Source organism: Sus scrofa, chromosome 2, assembly GCF_054392235.1.
Source record: "Sus scrofa isolate SSC_HxYL_T2T_F1_AM1 chromosome 2, Sscrofa_HxYL_maternal_Yorkshire_Landrace_v2.0, whole genome shotgun sequence".
NCBI lineage: Eukaryota > Metazoa > Chordata > Mammalia > Artiodactyla > Suidae > Sus > Sus scrofa.
In genome coordinates, this window is record NC_139384.1 from 138702437 (window position 1) to 138720169 (window position 17733).

A 17733-nucleotide genomic window follows, 5' to 3' on the forward strand; every position below is an offset into this window, starting at 1 on the left:
TGGGTTCGATCCCTGGCCTCGTTCAGTGGGTTAAGGATCCAGTGTTGCTGTGAGCTGTGGTGTAGGATGCATGTAGGATGTAGATGTGGCTCGGATCTGGCGTTGCCGTGGCTGTGGCCAGTAGCAGTAGCTCCAATTAGACCCCTGGCTTAGGAACCTCCATGTGCCTCGGGTGTGGCTCTAAAAAGCGAAAGAAAGAAAGAAAGAAAGAAAGAAAGAAAGAAAGAAAGAAAGAGAGAGAGAGAGAGAGAAAGAAAGAAGGAAAGAGAGAAAGGAAGGAAGGAAGGAAGGAAGGTCTAACCTGAACAGTTATGGAAGTAAAGAAAATATTACATAATGAGAATCAAATTTTTTAGCTAAAAAAAGACCTTATGGAATATTCTACTCCAACTCCCTTAATTTTGCAGTTGAAAATATGAAAACTCAGCTTGCATGTGTTTTTGCCCAAAACCACACATTCAAGATGGTAGCAAGATTATTTTAATATTCTAGTTACTCAGAACCATCTTTGAAGTTTTAAGTCCAAAATGAGAGAATGGCGTACGGTGGTGGTTGGATTAAGAATCTGGGATTCCTCAGAAAACGAAATATATAACTACCATATGACCCAGCAACCCTACTCTTGGGCATATATCTGGACAAAATTTTCCTTGAAAAAGACATATGCACCCATATGTTCATTGTAGTACTATTCACAATAGCCAAGACATGGAAACAGCCTAAATGTCCAGAGACAGAGGAGTGGCTCAAGAAGATGTGGTACATATACACAATGGAATACTACTCAGCCACAAAAAAGAACAAAATGATGCCATCTGCAGCAACATGGATGGAACAAGTGACGCTCATACTAAGTGAAGTAAGTCAGAAAGAGAAAGACAAATACCATATGATATCACTTATATTTGGAATCTAATATAAGGCATAAATGAACCTTTCCACAGAAAAGAAACTCACAGATATGGAGAACAGACTTGTGGTTGCCAAGGGGGAGTGGGGAGGGAGTGGGATGGACTGGGAACCTGGGGTTAATAGATGAAAAGTATTGCATTTGGAATGGATAAGCAATGAGATCCTGCTGTATAGCACTGGGAACCATATCTAGTCACTTGTGATGGAGCATGGTGGAGGATCATGTGACAAAAACAATGTATATATTTGTATGTGTGACTAGGTCACTTTGCTGTATAGTAGAAAATTGACAGAACACTGTCACCCAACTATAATGGAAAAAATAAAAATCATTTCTAAAAAAACATTAAATGATCACAATTCAGAAATGTCATTCCATAAGAAAAATAAAAAACAAAATGTAAAAAAAGAATCTGGGATTGCAGAGGTGGACAAGATGGATAATGCTGGTGTTGCCGGGTTAGGAGACGAAAGGAAGGTCATGGACAGCCATGAATAAAGGCAGATGTGTTGAAGGATCCATTCCAATGGAAGAGCAGAAGTGGGTCAAACAAATTCTAAAGGCTAATGAAGGGAGACCTGGAACGGGAGACCATGTAGACACAAGGAATAGATGCCAGAAGTTAAGACTGGCTAATCTAACAGGGCTGGGGAATAAGAGCAAGAAGAGAATAGAGATACTTTAACTACTTCGTGATTATAGTTAACTTTTATGGAGCCCCATGTGCCAGGCCTGGTGCTAGGTATTTGACATAATTCTCTTTTAAAATCTCGGGAGTTCCTGTTGTGGCGCAGTGGTTAATGAATCCGACTAGGAACCATGAGGTTGCGGGTTCGGTCCCTGGCCTTGCTCAGTGGGTTAACGATCCGGCGTTGCCGTGAGCTGTGGTGTAGGTCACAGACATGGCTCGGATCCCGCGTTGCTGTGGCTCTGGCGTAGGCTGGTGGCTGCAGCTCCGATTCAACCCCTAGCCTGGGAATCTCCATATGCCGCGGGAGCGGCCCAAGAAATAGCAACAACAACAACAAAGACAAAAAAAGACCAAAAAAAAAAAAAAAAAAATCTCACTCACACATATACACCTGAGATGGGAACTAATTCGCCCATTTTGGGAAGGAAGAAAGGGAGGCATAGTGGGACAGTTGGAGCTTAGGCTGCACAAGTCCAAGGCCTACATGCTCAACTGCTGAGTCCCATGACTCAAGAGAAGGCAGGGACAGAAGGGGACTGGATTTAGCAACACACACCCTCGATTCATAGGCTGATGTAACGGTGCAGTGTATGACTTCCACATCAGTGCATCTGAATACCATAAACTGCCCCACACCTACATCCAAACTGTGTTGCAAAATTATAACTTCACATTACCACCCTGCCCTGATTCTGTGCATAAGATTTTTCATTTTAGTGTAGAGATGATGAAGGAGCTGTAGACAGTCACTGGACGTTGGCTTGCAAAGAATTCTAGTGGATTCGTGTTCACACCAGACAATAATCAAAATCGTCATGTCACTTCTATACTGGTTAAATATTTACCGAATAACAGAATCAGAACTCTATTCAGTGTTGATAGATCTGTTTAGAAGAAGCCATTTCTGGACATTCGCCATATTACCAACATTCATTCTTTCAACAATTATTGCTTGAGCATCCGTCGTGTGCCAAGCTCTGTTATAGGCACCATAGATACCTGTTACATATACCAAAGTCCCTGCTGTCATGGAGTTTATATTTTAGTGCAACTGAGAAATAAGTAAGTAAACAGATACATAAAAATGATCATTTTAGGCAGTGAGAAATGCTGTGAAGAAAACAGAAGAGGATGCTAGGAGGGATGATGTTGAGAGCAGGAGGAACTTAACTCTCTTAACTGCCCCCATTGCTTCTTTAAAAATCAGTGAGGATCTCCTTTCCTAAATGGAGACTATTCCTCTGAACGGGGTTTAAAATAAGCACCAAAATACGCTTGCCTTATAGGGAGTATTAACGAGGCACTGCCCATCTAAAAGAGGGCCAGTCCTGAGTTCCCGTTCTGACGCAGGGGAAATGAACCTGACTAGTATCCATGAGGATGCAGGTTCCATCCCTGGCCTTGCTCAGTGGGTTAAGGATCCAGCATTGCTGTGAGCCCGTAGTGTAGATCACAGATGCAGCTCAGATCCCCCATCACCGTGGCTGTGATATAGGCCAGAAGCTGCAGCTCCAATTCGACCTCTAGCCTGGGAACGTCCATAGGCTGCACCTGCGGTCCTAAAAAGCAAAAAAAAAAAAAAAAATAATAATAATAATAAAGAAATGAGTTTAAAAAATAAAATAAAATAGGGCCAATCCCAGAACAATCATGTCCTGGTTCTGTGTGACCCAGGGACCTACAGGAGGAGGGCTCACTGGGCATCTTCAACTCCATCCCTGGCCATTTGCTGCAGCCTCTATCAAGGTAAAACAGGAAATAAGTGCTGTCGTCTCACTAGTTCACAAATAAAGGCACAGGACATCATTTCCCTTTGTTTCATCACAGCCGTCTACACAACTAGGCTAAGGTAATAACACAAACTGGCATCCAGAAGTTATCAAGAAACTGCCGACACCAGCCGGGTGGTTTTCATCATGTTGCCATTTAATTTTCATAAGCAAAAAGGCTGCAGTTGGGAAATAATGCCTGTTCCTGTTTTATCACGTACATGCAAATTGTTGCTGAAATTCAAAAGCATTAAGGCTATGGAAATGTGGGGATCTAACCATACGGACCCACGTGTCACCATGGTTAATATGGAAAAAGGATGAATGCAAACTTTCGGACTTCATTTGAGATACGCGCAATAAAATTTTGGCTCAAGATACTGTTTCCATGAGAAAAAAAAAAGAAATCTTTAAAAAAAAAAAAATCCACATTTGGGGGGAATGAGATTGGGATGAGGAGAGAGGTTGGGAGGTAGAAAGAAGGTAGAATCGTGAAGAGGAATGAGGAAGTCAGCAGAGAGAGAAGCCAGAGAGGAAGAAAAGCCGATGGTTCTAACCTGGACCTTGACCATGTCCACACATAGGTCTCTTACAATTAGACGTCTCCGCGTCCGATTTACCTGGCAATTCTGACGGCGCCACAAAAAACAGAACCAGCAAAAGTCCACTTTGAAAGACTGGAATGATTTGGGCCCACATCCCCTGGGCTCAGGGAGGGGAGCGGTCCCCAGGGTTCTTCCTCCGAACCAGCAGGAGGAATGTATTTCCTTTTAGTTGGTCCCAAGTCCCTGTGGGATGCAGGCACCATCAAATGCAGATTGACATCTATTTGTAGCACAACTAGGAAAGGCAGTTTCAGTCTGAATTATTTAACACGGCAACATTTTGCACATATAAATCATGTCCAGCTTTATTAGATTAGGCCAATTGAAGAAATATATACACCTGCCTGTCATGTAAAGCCCTTCATCTTGGGGAGTAGGCTCCCCAGGGGAACATCCCAGGAGGTAAATTGAATACTGAGAGGTTTATCTTGCAGGGAAGCCTGAATTGGAAATTGAAATTCCTGCCTGGACATCAAATTGCACATCAAAAATGAGAACCTAGTTCATCTCTCTTGGTTACCAGGGTACTAATCACTCTAGAAACTTAGATTTACATGACTATGGCCATTCTGTGCCCTTTCTGCTGGAGCCGGGCCCTGTCAATGTGATAATGTCCCTCCAGCCCTTTGAGGTCTTCAGATGAAAGGCATTCTATAAACACAAACTGTCACTTGCATACACCAGGCAAGGAGCTTGATATGATTTCTCTCCATCTTTGGGTTTGCCAGAATGGGGCAGGAGATAGCAAATGGTACACAGTGAGATGAAAGGATAGAGATTAATACGCGACTGCTTTTCAATCAGATAAGGCACAAGGATGCACACTTGATAGGCTTGATTTTGATTATAAGAAAAAAATACGCCCAGGGTTGTTCTCATTGTATTCAAAATCTCAGAGCACAATCTCTTTTATACAAACAGGCTGGATGCTGTTACTAATTCAAGTTCAGGAAGAAAAAAAAAAAATCACTTAGTGTCACGTAGGAGGCTGCCACTAAGAAAAGGGGATTGGATTCCTTCTCCCCTTCCCCCCTCATTCATCCTTCCTCCTCGTCCCCCACCCCCCCTTAAACCTTGTTAAAGGGAGAAACTATGCATCTGAAAAGAAAAACACGATGAGGAGACACAGTGCCATTACTTTGTAGAGCTGAGAGGTGGAGAATGAAAAAGCCATTGGTCTCAGTTTTACTGCCACAATGGCCTTTTATGAGAGGGATTAGATACGCCAGGAACTGGAGCAGCCTTCACTGGTGCCCGACGACAATCTGGAAGAAGGACGATAAAAATCAGTTTGTCGTGAGGTTAAATCGCCAAAGACTTCCTAGATTGGCTTTTCAGATTGTTTTCCCTTTGGAAAGAAGATGAAAAAAAAAAGAAAGAAATATGGGCGAAAAGCTGATTTTTTTTTTCCCCCTCCCTCCCGCCCACCCGACCCCACCAGTGCAAGATGTAGCATTCAGAAAACATGTTGAGCGGGTTGAAGCATTAAAAAGATCAGTCCTTGGCTGGTGAATGAAAGGCTGTTGTGCGTGTGACTCACATACTAAATGGAAACCTGCCTTCAAAGCCTATTTTACTGCCTAATTATATATACACAAAATGTAGCTGTCTGTTTCAATCAAATCATAGGAAAAGGAATAAAACTCCTCTAAAGATGCAATTTTCATGGTTTGTCATAACCTTAGAAACACTGCTAATGCAAAAGGAGGAAGTACAGCTGCATGGTCCAGATAAGGCTCCAGTAATTGTTTTTCTTTTAATTATTACTTTATAAAGACATTATACCTCCTCCTCCGAAGAAGGAAAATTAGTGTCCTCTGTCTCCTCTTTTTTTCCTCTCCCTGCCCATTTTCACACCAAGCTTGTTGATATGCACTTCAGCTGTGGCTAGAAGCCAGCGTAGCTATGGAAATAATATTTAAGTCACCACCATAACTACAGGCTCTCAGAAGGTTCCAGAGAGCATGCCTTTTCCAAATTTATGTTTTGAATTGAGTAGAGGCTTCCAAGCACAAAATAGAGTGCCAGGGATCAAGATAACACGTTCAGACCCAAACAACTGTGTGTACTTGGCATTCATGGAAATAGTTTCTATTCATAAGAATGATGATATTTCTTTTTTAACATTATGAATTGCATGAACATTTTCATTTTGGTCATCCTTGCTGAAGGATGATGTAATAAAATACACAAAAGGCTTTTTTTCCCCTCTAACATTTTACATGTACAGATCTTTTTTGTACAATAACCCAAAACTGTAATGTTTAATAAGCCATCACTAATTTACATATATTCATAGATTCAAATCATTAAAATACAATTATATTTTAATGGCTTAATATATATCTAATTGCGGATTAAAACTTTTTAACATTGGAGATGGCATGGAACATACAACTTAGGGTTCCGAGTACCTAATTCAGAAAGCATTGGTAGCTACTAACATTTCTGAGGGAAACATAAAGTTTATCACTGGATGAGTAAATTTTCTTGTAATGTGCATGTTTGAAAAAGTCATAATTTTAACTACACCTAGCACTATTCTCCCTAATCTCTTTCCGCCTACCCCCGGTTCTGTCTCCAGCCCTATTATATTTGGAAGCTGCTGTATTAATCTATATAGAATAAACAACTTGATTAAGAATTCTATGATAATTAAGCAAATATGATCATTAAGCTACTCTCACTGACTGTGTGAGAAATATGGAGAACATCAGAAACAGGCAAGAAATGAATGAGGCTCTTGCCCTAGAAATCACTGCCTACATTCCAAGTTCCAAAATGGAATTTGTGACCTATTAAAAACAAATGTGCACAAATGTTCATAGCAGCACTATTCACAACCGCCCCCGAGTGGAAACAACCCAAATGTCCATTAACAGAAGACTGGGGACACACACACACACACAGGAATATTACTCAGCTATAATAAAGATCAGAATACTGATACATGTTACAATGTATCAAACCTTGAGAACATGTGAAGTGGAAGAAGCCAGATGTGAAAGTCAAAATGCATGACTCCATTTATCTGAAATATTCAGAATAGACACAGAAAACCAACTGGGGACTGTAAGGAGTTGAGGGATGGAAAGAATAGGATGTTACTTTTGAGTGGAAAAGGGGTTTTATTTCGAAGGGATGAAAATATTTTAGAACTCGTTAAGAGATGATGGTTGAAGAACATTCTGGATGTACTAAATGCCACTGAGTTATGGACTTTAAAATTGTTAATTTTAGGTTTTGTGTATTTCACCTCAATGGGAAAAAAAACCACACAAACCTCTGATTGCATTTTTCCTCACTGAACTCATTCCCTCAGTCCTGACTCTGAGGAGCATTAATTCACCACCGATTATGTATGGGGCAATGTGGTAGGGTCTGGGGACGTTGAATCAATCAGGCAAGCATTCTGGAGCTTGCATTCTAGCTGGGGAGACAAAGAAAATAAGGCAAACAAACTCAATAATTACAAACAGGGTTATCTGACAGAGAGTGCCTATGTCAGTGGCGTGGGGTGTGTTGGCTGGAGCATTAATGAAGACCTTTCCAGGGAGACGGTGTTTGAGGTCAGACATGAAAAACAAGAAGCCATATACAAGGGAGAAAACTCACGGGAAGAGAGAATAACAGGTACCAAGGCATGAGTTTGTTATGTTACAGGAACAGAAATGATGCTGATGGGGTAACCAAAGTGAGTTAGCCTAAACGTACAAAGGGAAATCAGAGAGGTGGGCAGGAGCCAGGTCATGAAGGACCTTGGAGGCCATGCTCAGAAACTTGGCTTTTACTCTAATTGTAATGGGAAGATGTTGAAAAGCTTAAGCAGAGAAATGATGCGCATTTATCAAAAGACCATTGTCACCAATAAATGAAGCATGGATTAGAAAGGGGTCGGTGCAGAAACAAAGAGACCACTGAGCAAGGTGCTGTCATAGTCCAGACACAGGATGATGCCAGCCTGGACTACGGTGCTGACAGAGAAGATGGAGAGAAACAGACAGATGCAAGATCTGTTTTGGAAGTAAAATTGTCAGAACCTGTTCCTAGATTAGGCGGGCAGAAGCTAGATGACAGGGAAGTATCAGGAATGACATGCAAGGTTTACCTAGGGCAACTGGGCAGTTGTGGTGCTACTTCTAGAGAGGTGGTTGTATTAACTGCCTTGCCCCTACAACAATCTTGCCATCTTAAAACAACACAAGTTTACTATCTTATAGTTTTTTAGGTCCGAAGCCCAAAATGAGTCTCAATGGGTTGAAATCCAAGTGTTGGCGGTACTGTGTCCCTTTTTGGAGGGTTAAGGGGAAAATCTGTTTCCTTGCCATTCCCAGCTTTGAAAGATGATCCATCTTTCTTGCCTCCTCTCATCACATTTCTTTTGTCTCTCTGAGCTTTCTTCCAACATCCCATCTCGCTCAGTCCATAGCTGGGAAAGTTTCTCTGCTATTTCAGATTAGCTTGGGCCCATCGGGCTCATCACGCTGCCATATCTCTACTTTTCTTTTCCACTGGCACCTCTCCTCTCTTCTACTTCGTTCTTCTACTTTTAAGGACCCTTGTAATTAACAGGGTCCACCCAGGTAATCCAAGATAATCTTCCCATCTCTGAGTCCTTCATCTTAATTATATCTGCAGAGTTCCTTTTTCCACATAAGGCAACATATACTAAGGTTCCAGGAATTAGTATGTGGACATCTCTGGGAGGCCCATAAGCATTTCTACCACAGGGATAATGGATAAAGGACTAAGTTGAAACCAATAAAGATTTAACTTTGAGATGACTAAGATACATCCACTGTGGGTGACGGATCTCTATTTGCATATGTGTGCATATATCTCTATTTGCAAATATGTCACATCTATGTTAGGAGAGAGGTCTTGGCTAATAGGTATAAATGTGGAAATTGTGATATCTAAAACACATAAATGTGGAAGCTGTGATATCTAAATGGTATTAGGTGAGATCACCTTAGGAGAGAATGAGATAGAGAAGAAGGGCTAGAACCAGGTCCTGAAGCATTCCAGCATTTAGAATTTGGATGGGGGGAGGGAAAAATTAGGAGTTTGGGATTAAAATATATACACTACTATACAAAAAACAGAGAAACAACAAAGACCTACTGTATTACACAGGGAACTCTACTCAGTATTTTTTTAATAACCTGTAAGGGAAAAGGACCTGAAAAAAAAATAAGTAAATCATGTTGCTATATACTTGAACCTAACACTACATTGTAAGTCAACTATACTTCAATTAAAAATCCTCCCCCTCCACTTACAGGGTGTCTGAGTACAAAGAACCAACTTGTGCCCTGATCCCTAGGGAAAAAAAGAAAGAAAGAAAAAAGAATTTGGACAGAGTAGGGGGAGCCAGCAAAGGACAATAAGAGGCAATCAGGGAATTAGGAGACAAAGCATAAAAGAACACGGTATCTTGGAAACTAAAAGAAAATGAAAAACATTTTAAGAAAGACATTCTTTTTTTTCCCCCATGTTTAAAGTTTTATTGAAGTATACCTGACTTACAATGTTGTGATAATTTCTGCTGTACAACAAAATGACTCAGTTATACATGTACACACATCACTTTCAGATTAAGAAAGACATTTTTAATGTGGTAGAGAGACAGAGTAAGAGTAGGTCAGAGAAACAACCTTTGAATTCAACAATAAGAAAACCACAGGTGAATCTGCTGAAAGATGTTTCCGTGGTGTCAGAATGAACAGGAGGTGAGAACATGCAGGTTATGGGAGTGTGAGGAAGTTTGGCTGTGGATGGGAGGAGGGAAGAGGAGCACCATTTTTGGAGGTATTTATAACATCATGGGAAAGTTTCACTTCATTTTGTTTTTTAATGAGATGGGATATACTAGGTTGACGGTTCTCAAAATGTGGTCCCCAGACTAGCAGCATCAGCTGGGAACTTGTTAGAAATGCAAATGCCTGGCTCCCACACCAGACCTGCTGGATGAGAAATTCTGGGGATGAGATGCAGCAGTATGTGTTTTAACAAGCCCTTCAGGTGATTCCAACACAAATTCAGGTCTAAGAACCAATGCTGCAGTGGCAACAGCTACGATGCGATGAAGAAGGAAGACTGATATTATAGAAGAGAGTGCATACCTGAAGTCTGCAAGAAGACAGGAGGGAAGAGGAAAAGTCCTAGTAGACAGATGGAACACCAAGTGCATTAGGGATATTTCCCCCTGGAAACATCCTCTTCTCAAGAGGGAAAGTAAAGAAAATCGACCTGGTGGCAGATAAGGCTACTTGCACATCAGTCAACAGGATGAAAATAACTAATTTTTTTTTTCTTTTTCTTTTTCAAATGGGACTGGTTAAATAGGTAGGTATAAAAAATAATGCTATAAACATTTGATATCTTAATTTTAGCAAGACATATGACACACTGGCAATGACACACTCGGAAAGGATAGAGAAATGAAAACTGGAGAATAGGAGAGCTGAACGGATGTGTGGTTGGTTAAACCTAGAGGAAGACTAGTGGTCTAGCAGTGGTGGTCTCCATCCGAAGGCTTCCCTGTCCAACATCTCACCATCTACCTTGCTGAAGACAGAGGATGGATGCTTATTGAATCTGAATTTGGTACAAAGCTGAGAAGGCAAGCAGATGTATTTGATGACATGATGGAGATTCAGAACAGTCTTGACAAATTAGAATGGTGAGCCAGAAACTAAAGATGAAACTTATGCATTTATGGCACTTAAAAAATTGTTTTGGGGGGCAAGTTTGAGATGAGAGAATGCTAAGATTTGGACTAACGGTTCGTGGAAGAAAACTCTAGGAATTTCAGTAACCTAAGAGTTCCACATGAGCCAAGAAATTCAATCTTTGCAGTACCAAAAGTGAAGTAACCAGTGGGGTGGGGGGGCGGAGGGATGGACTGGGATTTGGGATTAGCACATCATGCACACTGTGGTGTGTGGAATGACTGGCCAACAGGGACCTGCTGCATAGCACAGAGAACTTGACCCAATATTCTTGGATAATCCATGTGGGAAAAGAATCTGAAAGAGAATGGATGTGTGTACATGTATAAATGAATCACTCTGTGGTACAGCAAAAATTATCACAATCAACTATACGTCAATAAAACTTTAAAAAATGAAAAAAAAATCGAAGTAAGCAGATCTTTCCTTGCCTAACTGTCACTGAATTTCATTGAATATACGAGGGGAAGTGTACAATGCCAGAGAACATGAAGGACTAGAGGACGTTGTATCTTGACATGGCTGAGTGCAGTGAAAAGTCTGGAAGTCACAGATAGAGGAAAACTGATCATAAACAAGGAAGGAAGTCAACAAAGCAGATAATTTTAAATAGTGATCATTTCCTAAGCAAATTCAGATCATGCCATTCTACATAGGCATGATACGGCAGCAAGTTTCCATTGGTGGCCCAGACAAATATCAACCAACACCTCAATGGAGCATGCAGAGCCCTGCATAATGAGATCTGAACTTGCCTTATCCCACTCTTTTCGTTTCTATGTGCTAGTGATCTAGCAAACAAAGAGGAGAGAATAAGTTTAGTTTCCCCAAAAACTACAGTCCATATATTACTGTCTCCATTTTGTACAGAAAGGAGTTTGCACAATGGCTGCAATAATTCCTCCTACTCCCATAGGCAAGCTGTTCTGCCAGGTGATTTCACCTTTCCCTCCAACAAGAGGGAGAGTTTATTTCTCCACTCTTTGAGTCTGGGCTTGGCCATGAGACTTTCTTTGGTTATTGGGACATGATAAACATGAGCAGAGGTTTAGACGTGTTTGGATGTGGCTTTACTTTCTTTGGGCTGGGGCTGCAACCCCGAGACCAGTGTGTGAACAAGCCCCAGCTAGCCTGCTGGAATGGTGATGGGGCAGAGAACAGGGGTGCCCTGTTTTTTTTTTTTTTTAATTTTTTAAATTTTTTGTCTTTTTGCCTTTTCTAGGGCTGCTCCTACAGCATATGGAAGTTTCCAGCCTAGGAGTCTAATCGGAGCTGTAGCCGCCAGCCTACACCACAGCCACAGCAACGCCGGATCCGAGCCATGTCTGCAACCTACACCACAGCTCACGGCAATGCCAGAACCTTAACCCATGAGCAAGGCCAGGGATTGAACCCACAAACTCATGGTTCCTAGTTGGAATCGTTAACCGCTGAGCCACAACAGAAACTCCAATTTTTTTTTATTGTTAATTAGTTGATTTATTCCCCAGTTTTACTATTGTAAACAATGCTGACACAAATACTCTTGTACATGTTCCCTTCTGCATGTGAGAAAGAGTTTCTATAGAGCAGAGATTATCAGCTTAGGTGGGATATGGTGCCCTATTTGAACATATAAATGAGACCATCTTAGACTGGGGAGTTCCATTTGAGCTGCTGTCAGACTTGTCTGAATGGGTAATCCCAGGAGAAACCAGAAGAACTGCCCAGGGCAGCCTAGTCCAAATTATTGCTGACCATACAGTAATAAGCAGAAAAAAAAAAAATTGTGTATAGCCTACTAAGTTTTGGACTACTTTGTTACACAGCGCTAAATAAATGTCTGCTAGAGGGAGGTTCAGCGAATTGTTCAGAATCTCACAGAAGGTAAAGCATTGGAGCTGAGATGCCAGCCCAAGTTTGCTAACTGCACTATCTATTCCAGTGCCAGTATGTGCACTAATTCCCCCCAAGTGTCCCAGCAGAGCCATTGGCAAAGTTGGGCTATATGTGATTGAAGAATGCCTGATGACACACTGGGCAATGATCCAAACTTAGGGAGACAGTTCTCTCAGAGGAACTGGATTATGTGGCAATGTGGTTTGCTTATTTGATTAATGTGGAGTTCCCATTGTGGCTCAGTGGGTTAAGGACCTGACATTGTCTCTGTGAGAATGTGGGTTTGATCTCTGGCCTTGCTAATTGAGTTAAGGATCCAGCATTGCCACAAGTAGCCATGAAGGTCACAGATGTGGCTCAGATCCAGTGTTGCCACAGCTGAGGTGTAGGCCTGCAGCTGCATTTCCAATTCAGCCCCTAGCCCAGAAACGTCCATAGGCTGTGGGTGCAGCCATAAAAATAAAAATAAAATAAAAAATGAAATAAATAAATAAATAGAGCAATGTCTCTTAAAGTACTTAACCAAGAACTAGGTTTGCCCTAAATTTGGAAAAAACCTCTGACCCACTTTTTTTTCAGCCTCTAGAAAATGAAATACCTTTTCCAGAAGCCTTTCTCCATCCTTTTAAAGATACCTCCAGGCAGGCACATGAGGTTGAAGCTGAAGAATGGCGCTGGTCCTGCTCTCAGGCTGCTGGGCAGGATTCCTCTGGGGAAGCTAGAATGTAGTAGAGAGGGGAATGATAAGCATATCCTGAAAAATCACAGGTAAATGCGCATTTATTTATTTTGCATAGGGATGAAAATAAGAAGAGGGAACCAGAAGGCGGTAGAAGAGGCTGAGGCGAACTCCATCTTGGCCCTAAGATTTTTGTTGGGCCAATGTCTGATGGAGCCTAGCTCCTCTCTGAGAAGCCAAATATACCATGTGTTCAGTGCAAATATATTGAGGACTCAGGGTGTGCAAAGCACAGCAGGTGTTCAGCCAGACAGCAAGCTGTATATGTGTGTGCAGGGTGTGTAGTGAACTCAGGCTTGGGCATGGGAAGCTTCAGTCCTTAGATGAAACTATCTATCACTCAGCAGGTTTCTGGAGGGTAGCCCATGCCAAAGATATTAGTAAGCCCTGCTAGTGTGAACTAGTTTTTATATCAGCACAAATAAAACCTAACTAGAAATATAAATCTATTACCCTGGGAATCTTAAAGCTATTCCAAAACTAAAAATAGGCTTCTGATTAGAACACTCTCTGATTTGAAGCCCACGGAACTTTACCATGTGAAGAAATGGGAAAAGCATGGCCTCTGGGTCAGAACGAACTGAGATGGTATCCTAGCTGCAATACCATGTGATGTTGGTGACGCTGGGTCACTGTTAGGATGGTGAGCACCGGATAATGTAACCTCTGCTTAATGCTTAGTACACTTGCTGATTCCTGTGGGTCCAAAATCTGCATCACTTCCTAAGTATGTTCTAAGTTTTTAAAGTTAACCCAATATTTACTTTTTTTTTTAATTTAAAAATTTTTATTTTTTGCTTGTTAGGGCTGCACTCATGGCATATGGAAGTTCCCAGGCCAGGGGTCCAATTGGAGTTATAGCTGCCAGCCTACACCATAGCCACAGCAACACTGTGGGATCCGAGCCACGTCTGCAACCTACAGCACAGCTCACAGCAATACCAGATCCGTAACCCAGTGAGCAAGGCCAGGGATGGAACCTGCATTCTGATGGGTATCAGGTGGGTTTGTTACTGTTGAGCCACGATGGGAACTCCTATATTTATTATTATTATTATTATTTGCTTTTTAGGGCCACACCCACAGCATACGGAAGTCCCTAGGCTAGGGGTTGAATCAGAGCTACAGCTCCTGGCCTACACTGCAGCTCATGGCTGGATCGTTAATCCACTGAGCAAGGCCAAGGATCAAACCCATGTCCTCATGGATACTAGTTGGGTTCATTACCACTGAGCCATGATGGGAACTCCTACATATTACTGTTTGAGTAGCATAAATTAAATAGTCTTGGTAGAAAAGGAGAGGAATACAGCTGAAGGCAAATCTTTCTGTTACAACACAGGTGAACCTTGAAAATATCATCCTAAGTGAAATAAGACACAAAAATAGAAACACTGTATGAGTCCACTTATAGGATATACCTAGAATAGGCAAATCATAGAGACAGGAAGGAGATTAGAGGTTACAGGGGCTGCAGGGAGGAGGGGGAGTTATTGTCTACTGAGTACAGGGTTTCTTTGGGGAATGATGAATCAGACTCTGAAAGGGATAATGGTGATGGTTGTACACTATTGTGAACATACTCAATGCCAATAAATGATGCAGTTAAAAAGGATGAAAATGGTAAATTTATGTTATGTATATCTTACACAATAAAAGCACAAACATTTTTAAACAAATCTTTGTTAAATACTGAGGTGTATTTAATTAAATTTCTGATGTGTCACTGAGGATATAAAAAAACACAAGGCCTCCAAATCTGGGAGGATAGTGTAAAGTCAGCTTGGGAGGCTAACTTTTTTTTTTTTTTGTCGTCTTTTAGGGCCACACCTGGGGCATATGGATGTTCTGAGGCTAAGGGTCAAATTGGAGCTACAGCTCCGCAGCCTCCTGATCCGAACCGAGTCTGTGACCTACACCACAACTCAGAGCAATGCCGATCCTTAACCCCCTGAGCGAGCCCAGGGATCGAACGCTCACCCTCATGGATACTAGTGGGGTCATTGCTGCAACACCACGGGAATTCCAGGAGGCTAGTTTGGAATGTTAAATACTTTTTTAAAAGATCCATTTTCTTTGTCATCATTTCTTTATCAGGTTGAGTGAGAAGTGATAGACTGGAAAGCAGTTGGCTCCTTCTCTGAGCTTAGAGGTCAAGCTTTCCAACAGGTTGACTTTATCCATCCTCTCACCAACTCCACTGGGATCCACTTTACCCTAAGCTGGAGAATGCACATGGAAGAAGGTGACCAGGAGATAATCTGAATAAGCACAAAAGTTACATATTATATGGGAGGTATTAGTATTGGGGACTATGTTTAGATTCTTATGACTGTGATAAGAAATCCCATTCAATCTGGTTTATGCAACAAAAGGGAAATGTATGGGCTTATGCAAGTGACATAGTCCTGGCCTTGTGAGAGGCTTGACTCGCCATTCCCATGCTGTCGCTAAGGACTTGGGTGGGCCCCTTCCCTATCCTGCCCACCGTATCGCTGCTTCTTCCCACTCCACATCATTCAGCTCAGTAACTCCAGGCTCACAGCCCCCAGGGCCAAGACACCTGAACCAATTCCTGATGTTTCACACCATGTTGTCCAGCAGAAAATGGGCTCCTTTTGCTGGCTCTCAGAAAGAGAGGGAACTGCTTTTTACTAGGAGCCCCAGCAGATAGCTCTTCACATTAGTTCTCGCTGGGTCACATGCCTATCTCTGAACTCATCACTGGACCAGGGAGAATGACGGCCCATTGGCGTAAGCTGGGATTGGAGGTGTGCCAGGGCCACATTGTAGCCTCTCTGTGGTAGAGTTGTGCAGCCCAGCCTGCACAGCCCGTCAATAGCAACCTGAGACTTTATCTCACCTTTTTGCCAAGACTATTAATTCCTTGAATGCGAGGACTATGTAACCATCGTACACCTACTCGTAGAGTCTGGGACATTATGGCTGCTCAGTATGTTCTTACTGAATGAATGAATGATTATATGCATAAACAGAAAACTAGTCAGAAGGCATAAACCTCCCCAAAATGGTGTTGCTGAATTCTACACATGGTACTGATTTTTCCAATTACTTCTTGCTACTGGATGTAACCAATTTCTAAGTTTTCTTTTTCTTTCTTTCTTTCTGTCTTTCTTTCTTTCTGTCTTTCGTTCATTTGTTCGTTTTTGCTTTTTGGGTTTTTTGGCTTTTTAGGGCAGCACCCACAGCATATGGAAGTTCCCAGGCCAGGGGTCAAATTGGAGCTGCAGCTGCTGGCCTACAGCATAGCCACAGCAACGGGGGATCCAAGCCACATCTGCGACCTGTACTACAGCTCACTGCAATGCCAGATCCTAATTCATTGAGCGAGGCCAGGGATTGAACCCGCATCCTCATGGATACTAGTCGGATTCGTTTTTGCTGGGCCACAATGGGAACTCCCTAAATTTGTAATATTAATGAAGGTGAGGCCAAGCATAGATGAATACAATGTCAACCTCCTCCTCTATTGGAAGGTAGCATTTTTGTATCTCACATTTGTTTCATCTACATTGTCAGGCAAATTTAATTCTTGAAATACAAGTCTCCATGAGCAAAAACTAAGCTCTTACCTGGGTCTTCGCTCCTTACTCAGCATGGGAAAGACAGCCACTGACTCTAATGGTTTTTTGTGAGAGCAGCAGACTATAAACACTAACTTTGTGTGTATTTTTACGATTTAATTTCTCCTTTTTATGGGAATATAAAGCGTATTTTTAAAAATAAATAAATCTTTAATGGAAGTGTATGATGGTGACATGGGAAGTAAGTAAATCTGTCACACACAATATAAGAGCATATTTAAATATGCATATTATGAACATTTAAAGCTGCGATGGTTCAAAATAATGTTAGCCTCTTATATGAAATATTTCTTTCTAAATATGAGCCCACTAGCATCTTAAATACAGATTGCATTTTATATATATATATGCAAATGGTAGTAAAATATTTTTAATCAAATATTTGTTCTTAAATTTTCTCCTAGACATTATTATTCTGCATGCCAGCTTTACTGTTTGTTTGTTTATTTATTTTCTTTTTTGGCCACACCCATGGCACATGAGTTCCCAGGCCAGGGATCATATATAAGCTATAGCTGTGACCTATGCCAGAGCTGCAGTTACCCTGATCTTTAACCCACTGCACCATAGTGCAAACTTCCAAGTTTACTATTTATTTAGATAGAGAAAAAAGCCTCCAATTTTTTCCCCCTCAATATGACAACTACCACACAAACAAGAAATATTTTCTCTCCCAGAAACTCGTCCCTGTACTATCTTTTCTCTTTTTCTACCTTCTCCCCTTGGCCATTTTCTTCTTCCATATGACTTCAACAACCAAGTATAAATTCATGGCCCCCAAATCAATATATCCATTCCC

The 17733-nt window shown here is 41.5% G+C and overlaps 1 protein-coding gene across 1 annotated transcript in view; it reads right to left on the minus strand.

Moving 5' to 3' along the window:
• Positions 1–5100: 5100 nt before the first annotated feature.
• Positions 5101–17733, minus strand: part of LOC146405722 (uncharacterized) — a 33587-nt gene continuing 20954 nt past the window's right edge. The window contains exons 2-3 of the mRNA XM_085014434.1: positions 13189–13308; positions 5101–5243 (exon numbers count right to left, since the gene is read on the minus strand). Of these exons, the coding sequence (XP_084870560.1) occupies positions 5195–5243; positions 13189–13308 (169 nt within the window). The 3' untranslated portion in view covers positions 5101–5194. The remainder of the gene's footprint in view (positions 5244–13188; positions 13309–17733) is intronic.